At 42.6% G+C, this 16,604-nt stretch overlaps 1 protein-coding gene across 4 annotated transcripts in view; it reads left to right on the top strand.

Moving 5' to 3' along the window:
• The window catches only part of COBL (cordon-bleu WH2 repeat protein), a 270,372-nt gene that overhangs the window by 73,645 nt on the left and 180,123 nt on the right, over positions 1–16,604 (top strand). For all 4 annotated transcript variants that reach the window (XM_032776585.2, XM_032776584.2, XM_032776586.2 and 1 more), the window contains exon 3: positions 6,686–6,892. In XM_032776585.2, coding sequence (XP_032632476.1) covers positions 6,686–6,892 — 207 coding nt within the window. The remainder of the gene's footprint in view (positions 1–6,685; positions 6,893–16,604) is intronic.

Below are 16,604 nucleotides of genomic sequence, written 5' to 3'. Positions count from 1 at the left end.
CTGAAAGTCCTGGTTGGTGGCAGCCTATCAGATCTAAGCTGGTAATTAAGCTTAGGAGAATTCATGCTGGTACCCCATCTTTGGATGCTAAGGTTCAAAGTGGGGATTTATACCATGACAGAACTGCTCAGCTCTTCCTGCTCGGTGATGAGTGCTCTTAACTTCTGTGGATGTGGGTGGGTCCTCAGCCTGTGAAGAACCTGATAGACAGCTCTCAACACTTTGCAAAAGTGAGCCCGTTTACCCTCATGCTTGTTAACGTGACCTTTGCGCTAGAGAAAAGACAGAACAGGGTCATTGCAGTTCTCAGGATATCTAGTCCACGCACTGGGGAAAGCAGCCTGTGCAGTACAGTGTCACCACACACTGTCTAAGGTCTGTCTAAGTTCTAGCACCAGTGGTATTTCAGGTATGCAGATTGTTTTAGTTTGTTTTGTTTTTTGTCATGGGAGTTGGAATGTCAAGGCTGCGTCATATTGCACTTTTATTAATAAATAACCAAGAGAGGTGTTGGTCCAAAGGGCTTTTGGCTTGTTCTTATTGGACTGCTTTGTCTTGGTGGTGTGGAGAAACACAAGGGACTATTCATCATTTCTGCAGCGTTGCTACCACTTGCTGTACTATGGAGGAGCTGTTTTTGTTTTTCCCCTTGAGGAATCTAATCTCAAGGAGGCAAATCTGAGATTTAGGATAATGCTGCCAGAGGATTTGTTTATATCACCACTTTATCTCCCTGCCATATCCATTTTCTTCTGTTTAGAATATATCGTTATAAGGAATTTCAGCCCTTCATAAACAGTGCTATATGTCTTCGGAGAAATGGAGCACTGTATGTAATAATAGCAACGGCTTATTTTTATTTTATCTTGTACTGGGGCATAGAATGAACCATTCTTATATAAGCTTACAAACGGGTTGAATCATCCAGGCTAGAAGTGTTCTTGACTGTAATTTTATCAGCAGCCTGGTAGCAGGGATTATCAAGAATCTCAGGACTGTTCCGGTGTTTCTTGTGAAAACACTCTTTTGATGTGGAGTTAAAATTAGTCTGGAGAATTGCCAGTGGCCAAAGAAAGGTACGTTGTTATTAATTTTAAAAGTTAAGTGCATTAAAATATGGTTATGATGTGAAATGTGACTATGTAAAAATCATACCACCTTAATCTACAGATCTGCTCTCTCTCAGCAACAAAACTAAGCTCTTATGACTGTACACTCCAGTTTATCCTGCTAAAACATCATAAATATGAGAGAGTGAGCTGGATCCCACTCTGGCTCATATACTCTTGCATCAACAGAATTCCTAGCAAAGTTCTGATTTTGGAGAGGATGGAAGTCTGTAGGACTGCCAGCCGAGGTTATCGCCCCAGAGGGGTCATATCTCGGCATGCTTGAGTCACAACCATGACCTTATGTGCATCAGTAAGTCAAGTGACTGCAGAACTGCTTTGGGGAAGTGTATGCTGCAGGTTTTATACACATTCAGTAATGGTCACTGCTGATTATGCACCCACCGCCAGCTACTCTCCAGGCATTAGACCTGATTTTCCACTGCTATGTTCTTTGTGTAGTCATTAACAACAGTGCAAAAGGTCTGCAAAGTGGGTTAAAAATATGATCAAATCAAAATTATAGCATTTTGCACTCCCCTTGCATTCCATTGTGCACAGATATAAGTAGGCTTGATAGAATTTGATTTTTAGTATTCTATAACGTTGACTGATAATATCTGGTTGTAAGTGGGATTTTTTCTTAGATTTAAATTTTCACAGTTGCAGGAAATTCTCAGGGGAGGGTCTGACAGTGGGAAGAGTCACAATTATTTATTGTAGACAATTATTATAGACTTTGAGGTTCAAAAAAGTTAGCTTTATCAGCCGTTAAAATATAAATTTCAAAATCACATATCAAAATATACATAGCAAATATCTACTACTTCAAAAGTCTACGTCATCGCATTTTGTCCATAAAGTCTTATTTTGCATATCTGTAAATTGTTACTGTTATCAATGGAAATATTTTTTCAGCAGTTTTTACGTGTATGGTGAAATCAACATTTACCAATAAATATCAAATCCATGCAAATCTAGGTATAAATTACATGAGGGACCCGGCAGTAGGTCATCAGCTCCAGAGTGTCTGTTCCTGCCTTACTGTGTGTTTAAAAAATAACATGCAACTTTAGTTCAGAACTAAATATCCCTTTAACTTTCTTACTCTCTCTCAGTTCCATTACCATCTTCACTTAGTTTTCTGTTCTAATTGCTTCTTCCTCTTCTTAAATTTTTGACATTTTCAGTGTCACCACTTTCTCAGTCTTCCTTTTGCTTTCTATTCACTGTCTTCTCTCCCCTCCCATTGGTTCCTCAGAGAATTGCAACTGCAGTTAAGTTACAGTAAAAGTCTGAACATCCCTGGAGTCCAGAAAACTCACCTTGCTCTTTCCTCCCTCCCCACTCCAGTTTCCTTGCTGCTTCAATAATACAGAATGAGAGACTGACCTCACACAATAGAACAGTTGAAGAAATCAGGACTTGTTTGATTTTTTTTTAGCAGCCATGTCTATGTGAATCATTGTGTTTGAGCCAGTATGTAGCTATAAATGTTTGTACAATTGTCTTACTAGAACAGGAGCAGGCAAACTTTTTGGCTTGAGTGCCACATCTGGGTATGGAAATTGTATGGCAGGCCATGAATGCGCACGAAATTGGGGTTGGGGTGCGGGAGGGGGTGAGGCATCCAGCTTGAGGTGTGGGCTCTGAGGTAGAGCCAAAAATGAGGCGTTCAGGCAACAGGAGGAGGCTCCGGGCTGGGGCAAGGGGTTGGGTGCAGGGGCGGGGGGTGCGGGCTCCGGAGTGGGGCTAGAGATGAGGGATTGGGAGTGCAGAAGGGTGCTCCAGGGTGGGACAGAGGGGTTTAGAGGGTGGGAGGGGGATCAGGGCTGGGAGAGGGAGTTGGGGCACAGGAAGGGGTCAGGGGTGCAGGCTCCAGGCAGTGCTTATCTCAAGCAGCTCCCGGAAGCACTATAGCTGTATCATGGGTAATATCATAGCATTCTGGTGACCATCTCATTCTGTGGGCATTTTCATCATAAAGTACAATTTTCAGGCATTATATTGTATTTCTCAGACTGAAGCTTGTCATGGAAATTGTCAGTCTAGATGCAGATGGTGTCAGACAGATTTTTTGCTAGCTTTGGGGACCAGACCATTAGGTGTGAGGTAGCTGTTTTGCACTGTACCACCAACATACTTCTACTTCCGAGGCTGTATGTTTGGCCAAGGAAGCATTACTCCAGCGTAAGAGTGAGCCAAGATGGTGTACAGCTGATGTAGGGGCTCCTGTGTCATGTACCTCATTTAATTTACATCTTTTATCCTAAATCCAGTTATGTCCTTAGTTGATCTTCTGGCTGAGGCTCATGGTCCTTTTCTGGCACTTCATCTACAAGAAGGCTATATCCCTTTGGGATTTGCCATGATGATAAAGGTCCAGGTTGTACTCAGCTTCCCAGAGTTTGATCTCTCTCTGTCTCTCCCTGCCCCCTTTTCTAGCTAATTCACACCCCTCTGATACGCCTTTTTTGGTGTGTTCTGGGCCTTTTCTGGGTTTCTACTCCATCTATATTATGTAGCAGGAGAGATAGTCCAAAATGGAACCCAGTCACCCCCCCCCCCAAAAAAAAATCCATGTATCTAAATCAGTGGGGTGGTGTTTGTTTTTTGGATTTTGGGTGGGTTTTTTTTGTAAATTAATGTGATCAACATTGCACTGCTTTCCCGTCTATATTGTCTTAAAATCTGACATAAGCAGGGCATGAGTCTAATGAGACTGGGTCATTAGGAGATTAGTCTTAAATATATGCACAGTATGAGGTCAGCTGCTCATGTTGCATTAACACTTATATGATAGTTATTATATGTCTGCCTGGCTACCTCCAAACAAATGAGAAAGTAAAAATTGACTTTATGTGGAACTTTCTCTATTATTAAGGATGTTTGTTGTTTGATGCAAGTTGATGCACCTTCTCCATCTGTATCTCAAAAACCATGTAACTGTTTCTGGAGAATGATGGATTGGTGTCAGGGTGTGTCCACAGAACTATACTGTCCTGGTGTAAAGAGCCTCCATTCACATGATACTGTATAAACCATCTCTTATTTTTCCAAGGTATGCCAGTATTCAGTGCAATGACTTCTTACTCAGGAGAGGCTGTCTCATGTCTCACAGTTCCTAATCACCCTTTCTCATGCTTAGAGATGCACTACTATCCTGTGTAACAAGACACTGTCCTCAAGAATGACTCCATGCATCTGATGAAGTGGGTTTTAGCCCATGAAAGCTTATACCCAAATAAATCTGTTAGTCTCTAAGGTGCCACAAGTGCTTCTCGTTGTTTTTGCTGATAGAGACTAACATGGCTACCACTCTGAAACCAGTTAGGAATGTGTTTCCATGAGATGTCATTGTGAAATTTGACCATTAGTTTACCCAAAGATCATTTAGAGCCAAATGATGCTCTCACCATGCAAGTAGGACCAGGTCCTAAACCCCAAAACTAATGCTGTTATAACAATTACTGTTATTTCTGTTGAATTAGGGCCTGATCCCAAGCCTGCCAAAGTCAATAGGAGTCTTTCTGTTGGCTTCACTGGGCTTTGGATCCACCTCTTTCATACACAGAATAATAGAACATGTAATGTTACTGTTTGTGGATTATGTAAATAGTCCAAAATAACTTTCATGAGTGAGATTTTTCCTCCAGATTTGCCTCACGTACTTATGCCTTTGTATTAGGATTCCAGATTGATATGTTTCATGTTACCTGTTTACCATATCTGCATTTTGTACGCACACCTTTATCACCCAGGTGGAAACAATTAACTCATTTAATGCTCTATTTTAATAAATTTTGTAGATATACAGAAAGGCAGAAAGGAGAGAATGTATGATGCAGGAATTAATAGATCAAATTCTTCAGCCTGCTGGAGATCAGACTAGATGATCCTGATGGTCCCTTTTGGCCTTTAAAAATCTACGAATGACAAGGGAGGCAAAGTAATGTTGTTCATTTAGGGAGAAAGATCAGCTGTTTATCATTTATTGTTACATTGCATTGCTAAAGGCTAGGTTATAGGTATTGTTGTCTTATTTGTTATATTGCATGAATTGTACTAGAAATGTCCTTGTTTGGCTCAATTTACTATACAAATGATGAATGAACTATGGAGTGTTTAGAGAAATTGAAACAGAGACATTGATAAGGAGTATCTCCTCATTTCTGAGTCTTTGAGGGCTTGATCCTGATGGGACCTGAGCACGCTCAGCTCTCACTGACTTGCATGGGAGTTCAGGGTGCTCAGCACCTCACAGGTTTGAGGCCTTAGAAAGTAAGCTGCTCTAGAACTAACACTTCCCATATCTTGGGGCATTATTGTGCTCTCTCCTGCTAAAGTGCACAAGGTGTGGAGGGGAGAAAGTATAGGCCTAACTCTGCTCCCAGCTGTGAAGAAAGTGGGAATGATCTGCATTATATATACAATATATATGGGTTTGATGGATTAGTTTCCTTGTTAAGAGTTAAAATTAGTCCTATTTAATTTTTGAGTTCCAGAAGAAAAGTTAAGTACTCAAGTAGACAATACTATGTATCCACTATTGGGAGACCATAGCCAACTCCTTCTGGAGAAATGCATAAACTAGTTAGCACCAACTGCAGGATTCCAAGTCAGACAAAGGAACTTCTATCCATTCAAAAGACCCTTTGTTTAAGATTTCAAGGTCTGCTTGCGAGCTGAGGTGGGAGACTCACTGTGGTGGGTCAGAATGTTAGGGAGGCAGCAGTTAGAAGGGGCAACCTGTCTCACCCAGCCCCAGTGCTTGGCATGTGCCTGGATTAAGCGGAAGCTGTCTAAACTGGCAGGGGAAGGCTCGATTTGGGTAAGAAATATCCATCTAGGTTTTTATTGTTTTAGTCTTGTTTCTCTCTACATGTTAAATTTCTATGAATCAACAAACTGTATTTGTTCTTGAAGGAGGCTGGCTACCCTAGTGGCGGCAGGGCTCCAGCGGCGCTTTAAAGGGCCTGGGGCTCCCCACAGTGGCAGGAGCACCGAGCCCTTTAAATCCCCACCTGAGCCCGACTGCTGGAGCCCCAGCTCTGGCAGGGCTCCGGCAGTGCTTTAAAGGGCCCAGGGCCTCCTCTCAGTGGCGGAGCCCCAGGCCCTTTAAATCACCGCCAGAGCCCCGCTGCCCCAGGGTGGTGGCGGCAGGGCTCCTGTGGTGATTTAAAGGGCCCGGAGCTCCATGGCAGCTGGAGCCCCAGGCCCTTTAATTCATCCCTGAGCCCTGGGGCTCCCAGATGCCTCTACAGCTGGTAGCTCCGGGGTGATTTAAAGGCCCTGGGGCTCCCAGCCACAGACAGAGCTCCAGGGCCTTTTAATCTTGAAAGGCCCCGGCTCTTCTGGTTGAGGCCACACCTCTTCTGGTTGAGGCCATGCTGCTGCTCAGGACTCCGGTGTACTAGTAAGTCCTTTAAGTTACTTTCACCCCTGGGTAGGAGGTGTTATAAATGGCCTAAGATCTGGGGGGAAAGGAAGCATTGCCCTTTTAACACATGCTTACCCTTCCCATCAAGGGATTGTATTTGAAATCACTAACTCTCTACTTCTTTTTATTTCTTAAGGAGAAAAATGAAGGCTCGAGCTCCCCCTCCACCAAGTCAACCTCTTGCTGTAAGTCAAATTCAGAGTGAACAGAAGTCACTCTCAGAGCTGGGAGTAATCCCTGATCAGAGCCTGGTGACCATGAAAGAAAATCTAATAAACAGGACAGTGGACTTCACAGTCGTTTTACCAAGTGGTGTGGAACAGAAGAACAATGTACATGGGAGGTAAGGCACCAATCAGCTCTGTCATCCTGGAACCTCCTTTCCCCCACATCTTGCATTTTGAATAGGATGCTGGTGGGTAAACTCACCCCTCTCAGGACTGGTGGAGTTTGTCTCTTTTTTTCACCCTTCCCTGTAGGATTCTAGGTTAGAGAGAAAATTATTATATCAGTGGGCCCGATTATGTCCCCTGGAGCTATGCTGATTTCCTCCATCCCAAATGGAAGAGGAACTCTGCAGCTATTTCCCCCACCCCGTCCCCAAAACCCCTCAGGGGATCTGTGGAAAGAGGACATGGGCAGTCCTCCCACAGTTCTGTGGAGCTATGGGAGACAAATAAGAATGTCTTAGGCTGTAGCACATTTCTGTAGCCCCCTGCTAAAAGGTTCCTCATTACAGGAATCCTGGTGAGAAACACTATCTGTGAGAGACCTGACAGTGTGGCTGTATTGGAACCATTCGGCTAGGGCACAAAGGAGCATGTGCCACTGGGAGGCAGAGCTGGTGTGGATGTATATGGCCTCTGTCTTCACTAAACCCCTAGAAATGAGTCCATGCATATCCCAGAGATCTGCTGGATTTCTGCGGGGAATGCAGCATCCTGGTGTGTGTGAGTGGCCAGAGAATAGAGGCAGGAGAATAAGAATTCTGTCACCAATGAATGAAGATTGGGGAGAAATATTTCTGAGGAGACAGCTGAGGTAGTTTCTTCCTCTGGACCCCCACTAATGAGATTTGCTATGGAGGGAAGGAGGGATCTGGCCCATTAATAATACTTTAAAAGCACTTCACAAGCCTCTTCAGAGTGTCTGGGATGCTGTAGAACAACACAGGAATAAATACTCATGTAAATATGTTGTATAATACCCTACACTATAAACACTAACCTGCAGTTAAATCAACAATTAATACTAATATTTTAAACTATAGAAGGAAAGCTGGCACCAGTACTGGACCTAATGTGATCACCCAAACGGAACATTGAATTCCTAGCAGGCAGTGCCTTGGCATCAAGACCCAATAATTTGCTCTCTGATACTTTACACAGGAAAGGCTCAAAACAGCAGGATTTCTAGTGCTTGACACAGCAGAACCTATATTTGGGTAGCTAAACTTCTAATCAGTGACAAAGTTAGAACAGAAACACATAATTGAGGGTCTGATCTTGCATGTATTTATATTCTAGTACTTACTACTAAGCACTGGGCAAAACCCCTGTGAACAGGTAGAAGCCCCAAGCTGACACAGCATCCTGTAATCAGCAACAAAAGTCTAGATGCATGCTCACTTCTCTGGCAGAGGGATGTGGGGGTGGGGGGACACTTTGGTGCCCTTGGGAGATGCACACTCTGCCAGCAAGCTGTGCCTGATGTACCCGTTCCCAACCCCCAGTCAGCTACAAAATGCAGAACACATATCAGTTTACAGGATCAGGCCCAAAGCCTCAGTAGACTCAAGGAACTGAAAGGTCAAAGGAAAGTAATGGTTATCTCTGACATCAGGTTACAGGTATGATGAAAGAGCAGAGAAGAGCTATTTGGACCTAATCACAAAATTAAAGAGGAGGCCTAGAAAACAGAACAGATTCAGGAAATGAAGAATTATTGGCTGTCATTGGCCAAAAAGTACAGATATTTCATCAGCAAACCTGAACAAGTTCTGAGTGCCATGCAAAGGATACTAGCCATCACGGGCCTAGTGACCAATAAAAAATATTTTCGTTCCAAAAACAAATTTGCAAAAGCACTGAAATTACAAAGGGTCTTACTGTGATCTTTTTTTTTTTGGTCAGGGGGGAGAGGGGAATGAAAAAGGAAAATACATTTAGTAGCTATTTGCACTTGAACAGGATATTGGAATTTATAGCATAACCTGCATTTAATTTTCATGGATGTTTGTTATCCCTACCATGGCTAGTGCTAATATTGTATATATAGATCAGTGGAATCCAGTCATTTGGTTTGTGGGCCCAAGGTTGTCAGGGGATGTTGGAAATACACCAAAAGTTGCTAGTGCTGGCTTTAGCCTTTTAAAAGTTGGCTGAAAATGTACCATCATCTGTAGATAGACTGTTCCCCATAGGCTAACTAATTATGGAAGTTGAAGTGTATCCCAGCAAGGGTGTGAAATAAATTATGCTCAATGAACCATGTAATGCATTGCCATCAATCTATGTGGAGAACTCCTATTGGTGACTATGAATATAGGGAAGTATCAGCACACAGCTGAGGAAATTGGCTCTAGGTTAGGATTGGTCAAACTTTCAAAGCTTTGGATGTTGAAAGTACACCTCTACCTCGATATAACGCAACCCGATATAACACAAATTTGGATATAACGCGGTAAAGCAGTGCTCCGGGGGGGCTGCACATTCCGGTGGATCAAAGCAAGTTCAATATAACGCAGTTTCACCTATAACGCGGTAAGATTTTTTGGCTCCCAAGGACAGCGTTATATCAAGGTAGAGCTGCCTAAAAGTTCAGCTTCTTTCTGAATTTTATATGAACTATCTTAACCTCTCAAGGCTGCAAAATTGGGTTGGAAGACTCACAATAACAATTTCAGCTTTTGCACTTCCATTTCCAGGCCTACTTGAAACAAGAAAGTGAAAAGACTTTTAAAAGTAAAAATGTAATGGAGGAAGAAGTTGTATGAAAATTTTTAATTTGGGGTTGAGTTATAATTTGAGACAAACAACTGAACCAGTTCTTATTTTAATCAAGCCAGCTCAGTTCATACATGCCTACCCCAGTTACGCCTATTTCAGATGATATCATAAAATACTTTGCATGTTGATTAGTACACATCAGCCAATGAGGATAGAAACAGGGATAGATTTTAAGCAGCAGGCTATAACTTCATCAAACTTCAGTTTCCCTTCTGCTCTGCCTGACCAGTGCAGGGATAGAGCAGAGATGATGTGTGTTGGGGGGACATGTGGGGTCAAGTGCCTCCCCCCAGACTTCTGCCAGGGTTTGCTTGCCAGGCCGCTTCCCTGTGTGACAGTTCCTGGGGCTGGCAAGCTGTAAGCTGCAGCCTTGGGGAGAGGCAGCAGCAAATAGGTGGGAGATGCAGGGAGAGCCACTACTTTCACTGCTGCCTCTCCCAGCGGAGCTAACACCTGGGAGCTGCAAGGAGGGGCCATTGAGAGTGGGGTGGAGGTGTAACTCAAGCTGTTGAGAGTGGGGAAGCCTTCAAATTGTGCCCCACTCACTATCAACAGGTACCAGTTGTGTCTGTCGAAAGAAGAGGGGCCATCCCCATGTTCCCGCAAGCAGTTGCGTCTCTTCCCTTCGCGGTTTTTTCTTCAGGGGCTATCTCAGTTATCACCAGTCCTATCAAGTTTTCCACCAGTTGAGTCGGGTGGGTGGCATTCTGCTCTGTTACACGAGTGTAAAGCACCAGTGACTCCACTGACATCAATGGAAGTCATTCAGAATTTATACCAGTGAATCTGCAAGCAGAATTTGCCTTTATATATTGTGATAAATCTATCTTTTTAGGGCTGTAAAACCACTTCCTCTTTTGAGATCTGCCAGCAGCAAAGTAAGTAATGTGGCTCTGGAAATCAGCATCATGAAAGATGGCTGAGTAATTGAGGAAGAGCAGTTTAAAAGGAAAGTGTCCACTTGAGAATCACGTTTATCTCAAAATATTGGACCTCCTATAGTTACAATTAATACCTTAGATTATTATAACTGAAAGTAGCTAGAGACGAAAAAACATTCTCTATTTTTGTTCACTTTGTGTATTTGACTGTATTTATGTATAGTCAATTTCTCCCTTGCAGAAAAGACCCTTTTAGACATCAGCAAGAAAGCAGAGAAGTCCTTATAAAAAGTATTTGAATGATGTTTAAGTAGTATAGTCTGACTTTAATTCTTTTTATTAAGAACACTTTATCAGAAATTGGATTTTTTTAAGTATAAAAACAATTAAAGTTGACAGCGTCTCTTTGTTGTTGTGGCTACTAGCGGCTCCTCAAATGCACAAGTTATTTCGGAATTTGGAAAAGCCACTCTGCAGATTTGAGGGCAGAATGGAGCTGTTGATGAATGATGGTGTTGTGATATAATAGTATTGTACAAAGCGTTTTGTCCTTTTAGAATACTTAATCCCTGTGAACTCCAGAATAATATGTGTTTGCCTCTTGGGAAATCAGACTTCCTGTACCAAAATAGTTGTGGAATATCTCTTTTTAAACAACTAATCAGTGCTTGTACTCTTGTGTAACCACTGCATCATGTCCTGAAATGATAACCTAAATGTGTGATTTTATTGCACCAGATCAGCACAAGCTTCTGGCAGGTCTGAAAGAGGAAAGATGACAAGACATGAAGAAAGCAAATAAATGTGAGCACTCATAAAGCAATTGCAGATCTAATATTCTTTTTGTTGCTTGAAGCAAACACTTTGAGTCAGTGAAAGCAAAGGAAGGAATCACTATCCCCGTAGATTAACTTTTAACTGGATTGATCTGAAGAAAGTCCACCTTGCTGTTCACCCCTTTTCCCGGTATTTCCTATGAGTAAATTGAAAACTGGTTTCAGCTTTGCCCATTTATGGAATTGAACAAAATCTGAACCATTTGTAAGATTTAAGACCTGTTTGGTTGACTCTCCCTCCCAACTCCCTGGTCTTTTTCTGCTGGGATCTTACACTGCTGCAGTTCCTTTCAGGGGCTTCTCTAGTATGCCCCAGAGAGCACAATGTGTCTGGGATACTGTAGAACATCCCAGCTGCACTGTGTACCCTGGGATGTTGCCAACTGGACAAGCCTAGAGTGCATTAATTACAATTTAGCCAACAGCAGGCCTAACGCTCACTTAGCAGCACCACTGGAAAGGTCTGTCAAGCCACCTGCAGGTGAATGCTGCACAGGGTGTAGAAGGCACAGAGGCTCCTTGAAAAACACTTCTTTTGTGGGGTGGGAGGAAGATGTAGAGCCTCCCATCCTTAGAAGAAGGCAGATGGGACGAAGTCAAGCAGCCTTTTCTCCATGCTCCTCTGCTGAGGCCCTTCTGCAGACGTCTGTGGCTTCTGCATTACTTTCCAGGCATTATAATTATGTAACACAAAGTTGTTCGTTCATTTCTCCTTCTTTCCCTCCATTTTCTCCCTTTCTCCTTTCCTTCTCTCTCTCTCTCCCCCCGCCCCTTCCAGCCTCCACCCATTATCTGATGCTCTCTTTGCTTTCCAGTCTCATCATACAGTGTCTTACCCTGCCTCCTGTCCATAGTCTGTCTTTTCTGTGACAGGCCAACTGATGCACCAGTACAACATAGCAGCTCAGTTAGAGCCATCTTGATTAGTGAATTACAGGAGGGAATGGGGCTGATTCCCCTTTCACTTGCAGGAAATTGTAAATGAGAAGTGATGCCATTCGAGTTGCTAGTGTAGAACGTACATTTGTGAGAGATCCATTGAGCCTGACTCTTTATACTTTTGTACCTCACAGTGGGTGTAAAATGCCACCATTCTGATTTGATCCTTTTACACCCACTGTGCATAGGTATCAATGATTTGATAAGCTGCAAGGTGGTGGAGAATCAAGCCCACTACATCCAACTGAGCAACTTCAGCCTGGTGCATCATCAGGAGAGAGAGAGGGTCTGGGGATATTTCAGGGAGTTCTGACACTCCTCTGCCCACCTGTCATAAATAGATAGCTAAGGGTTAATGTTTCTTTTATCTGTAAAGGGTTAACAAAGGGAACCAAACACCTGACCAGAGGACCAATCAGGAAACTGGATTTTTCAAAGTCAGGGAGGGAATTTTTGGACTCTGAGTCTTTTGTTTGTCTCTCAGCTATGAGAAGCTTCTTTCTTCTTCTAATCTTCTGTTTCCAACTTGTAAGTACAGGTAGAAAAACAATATAGGCTTTTATGTTGTTTTGGGTGTATTTACATGTGCGTAACTTGCTGGAATGTTTCAAATTGGATATCTTTTTGAATCAGACTGTTTATTCATATTTTCTTATAAGCAATAGCCCTGTATTTGTCATCTTGATGCAGAGAATAATTTGATGTCTTTGTTCTTTCTTTTTTATATAAAGCTTTCTTTTTAAAAACTTGTTTGAGTTTTCTCTGGTTAAGGAAAAAGGAAAGACGGGGGGAGGGGAAACACTACGCTCTGTGTTTAACTCTCCTAGTGTCCCAGGGCGGGAAGAAGCTACGGGGGAAGAGAGAGAGAATCTTTTCTGTTTCCTTGTATTTGGGTTTGTCTCTTTGTGGAAGAAAGGAGACATGTTTCTTGGTATTGTGATGTAAAGAGATTGCATCAATACTCCCAGGTTAGCCCAGAGAGGAAAGTCTGGGTGAGAGAGAGAGATGGAAGGGAAGTGGGTTATTTCCCTTTGTTGTAGGCTCAGGGTTTCTGAGTCTTGGGGTCCCTCCAGGGAAGGTTTTGGGGAGACCAGAGGGGGCCAAAACCCTGGAAATTTTGGATGGTGGCAGCGAGATCAGATCTAAGCTGGTAAATTGAGTTTAGAGGGGTTCATGCTAGGCACCCAGATTTTTGGACGCTAAGGTCCAGATTTGGGAAGAGGCTTATGATACCACCTCTGTGTGCTGCTGAATTGCGATGTTATGTGTCTGCAGTATGTGTCGAGTGCTCCAGCTAGCATTTTTGTGTGTGAAATTCTGAGACTAACCCCTGCAGGATTGATCACTGGCTTGATTCATATACTGTGAAATCCGATTACATTTTCATTGCAGTTCTACAATATATCCCCATTGGGACTGTGGAAGATTTGACTAGAAGCTCTCTTGCTGCTTTGTTGCACAAGTTCTAGGACGGTGGAGCACTGAGTCCTATCATTAAAGAATCATTTGTGAAATTCTTGGAGATATTTTCCAGATTTGCATGAAACTTGCTCTAATGCAGAATTATCAAAGCTTTCTTCATGTGAGACAAGCACCTGTGTTGTCCTGCCCTTTTGTACTTCCTAATGTTTTAATCCCCGGCCTCTTAATAGCTTGTGTTTATTGACAGAGATTATTTGCAATTTAAATTGCATCAGGTTTAGTTTCCTGCAAGGGACTGTGTATGTGCGTGTGTATGGCAAAGATGAGGTCTGTATGCCTGGATAGTCCTCGTTATTGAGAACAAAAAAAACTGAGCAACAAAAATGATTAAAGGTTTAGAAAACGTGACCTATGAGGCAAGATTGAAAAAATTGCGTTTGTTTAGTCTGGAGAAGAGAAGGCTGAAAGGGGACATAACAGTTTTCAAGTATATAAAAGCTGGTTACAAGGAGGAGGGAGACAAATTATTCTTCTTAACCTCTGAGGGTAGGACTAGAAGCAATGGGCTTAAATTGCAGCAAGGGAGATTTAGGTTGGACATTAGGAAAAATGTCCTATCAGGTGGTTTAAGCACTGGAATGAATTGTCTATGGAGGTTATGGAATCTCCATCATTGGAGATTTTTAGGAGCAGGTTAGACAAACACTTGTCAGGAATGGTCTAGATAATACTTAGTCCTGCCATGAGTGCAGGGGAATGGAACAGAAGACCCCTGGAGGTCCCTTCCTGTGATTCTATGATTATAATACCTGATGATACCTCCATGAAAAGGCCCAATAAGTGCCCCCCATGGAGAAGTTTCTGAGAGCTGTGGTTTTCTATTATCCTGTTCCCTTGGTTTAACAGTACAGTGTACAGTTGCTTTCTTCTTCTTCCCAGTTTCTCTGCCTTCTCCAGCCTTGTCAACAGCATTGTTATACTCAAGAAATATACCAGATACTCTAGAGACAATTTCTTTACCTTTTAGCTAATGTGCTGGCCCTCTTTTTGTCACTCTTGGGGTTTGATATCTGCAGCATTAGGAGTGGTTATAGTGGACTTTGCATATAATATTGCCATGTGTTGCAGAAGAATAGCCAGGGAATTTTGAACTATCCTTGACTTTGGAAAACAACCTCCAGATTTGGATGAGGGAGGGTGAGAGGTGATTAATGGGACAGGAGAAGCAGAGAATATCTTTTTGATCATCTAGGGAGCTAGCTCGGATGATGGCTAAGCTTCCACAGTCATACCTATTATGGTGATTTACAGTAAGCTAGCACTTGACAGATAATCCATAAAAGACAGATCCTTGACCTAAAAAATGTACAAGTTAAAGCCCAAGTCCCACAATGAGAGCCTTGCGGAACAGAGCCCTGGGCCTATATGGAGTCTTACTGATTTCAGCGGGGCTCTGCACAGGCATATGGGGGGGTCTGCTCTCCCTGTTCTGAATGCGGGATCGAAACCTAAACGATAACAGCTACAGCTTACAAGTCATCTCACAGAATGGTTTCTAAAGAGGAGCAGTTCTAAAGAGAGAGGGTCTGGGAATGTGTTTGTGTACATAGTGGTACCAGGTCCAGGTTAATAGAAGGAAATAGTTACAACTAATAAAGGGCTAAATGTAGAAGAGGTTTAAAAACAAATAATTAGGAAACTTAAAACCATGGAAGGATTAAAACTGAATAACAAGAATTGAAGTACAAAATAGCAAATAGGATGCGAGTCAAAATTAGAGGAGCAAGGCTGGTCCTAAGCCACAATAGGCAGTCAAAAGGCAAATGGGCAAAATAGACAAGTATAAGGAAATACAAATAAAAGGACATTTTTTGGCATCTGTCACCCCTCCTCCCCACTCCACTTTTTGCTGTATGTTCCCTGTTTAGTTTATGCAGTGTTGTAGCCATGCAGTCCCAGGATATTAGAGAGACAAGGTGGGTGCAGTAATATCTTTTATTGGATCAACTTCAGTTGGTGAGGGGTGTTGGTCATTGTAGCAGTCACACCTCTCAAGATTCATGGCTTCTACATATGCCTATCACAACCTGTAGTTTGCCTCATCCAGTGCATTAAATGCTCCACCAACAACTATATAGGTAAAACCAGACAATCACAGTGCACTCGAATGAACTGACACAGGAAAATGATAAAAGACGAAAGCACCCTGTCACCTATGGGTGAACACTTTTTTCACTCTATATCTGTCCTATCAGTTCTCATCCTCAAACAAAACCTGAACAACACTTTCAAAAGATGATCCTGGCAGCTTAAATTCATAACCATGCTAGACACTAAAAATCATGGACTGAATAGAGACACTGGATTTATGACTTATTACAACAATCTATAACCTATTAACAACGCCCACCCACACAGCTGTTCCCACCCCAGCCCCCACCTTCCTTTTCCCCTCATGACTGGATGGGTGTTAATGGGCCACTTCACCTTAAAAGGTCCCTTCAAGTATGTGTTAACTCCTAACACAGCTGAACAATCTGTTCCAGCTTGTATTTAGCTGTGACACTCTGAGGACATTTCCCAGACCTGAAGAAGAACTCCGTGTAAGCCTGAAAGCTGGTCTCTCTTACCAACAGAAGTTGGGGCAGTAAAACATATTACCTCATTCACCTGTTTAGTTTGTAAGTTTCACAGGGCAAGGACCTGTGTTTATTGTCAGTAGAGACTCTCTCTCCCACCCCCTGAAATGTACTAGTGCATATTTAAACTAACTAGTCGTGATGCTTCTAGTTGAGACTAAGTTGAGGCCACTCCCAGAATAACTCTGTTGTTTACTCTGTCTTCAAAGTAATACACAAATATAAATCTCTTCCTTGATTTTTACAGAGGAACCCTGTGGCAGGAGTGAGCCACACACTGTACCTAAGTGGGCTGTCAGCCTGATAAATATTGCTGATACAGCAGTCTCT

This window comes from Chelonoidis abingdonii, chromosome 2, assembly GCF_003597395.2.
Source record: "Chelonoidis abingdonii isolate Lonesome George chromosome 2, CheloAbing_2.0, whole genome shotgun sequence".
Classification (NCBI taxonomy): Eukaryota; Metazoa; Chordata; order Testudines; family Testudinidae; genus Chelonoidis; species Chelonoidis abingdonii.
Note: the sequence above shows the minus strand (reverse complement) of the source record. Positions and strands in the feature narration are given on the sequence as shown.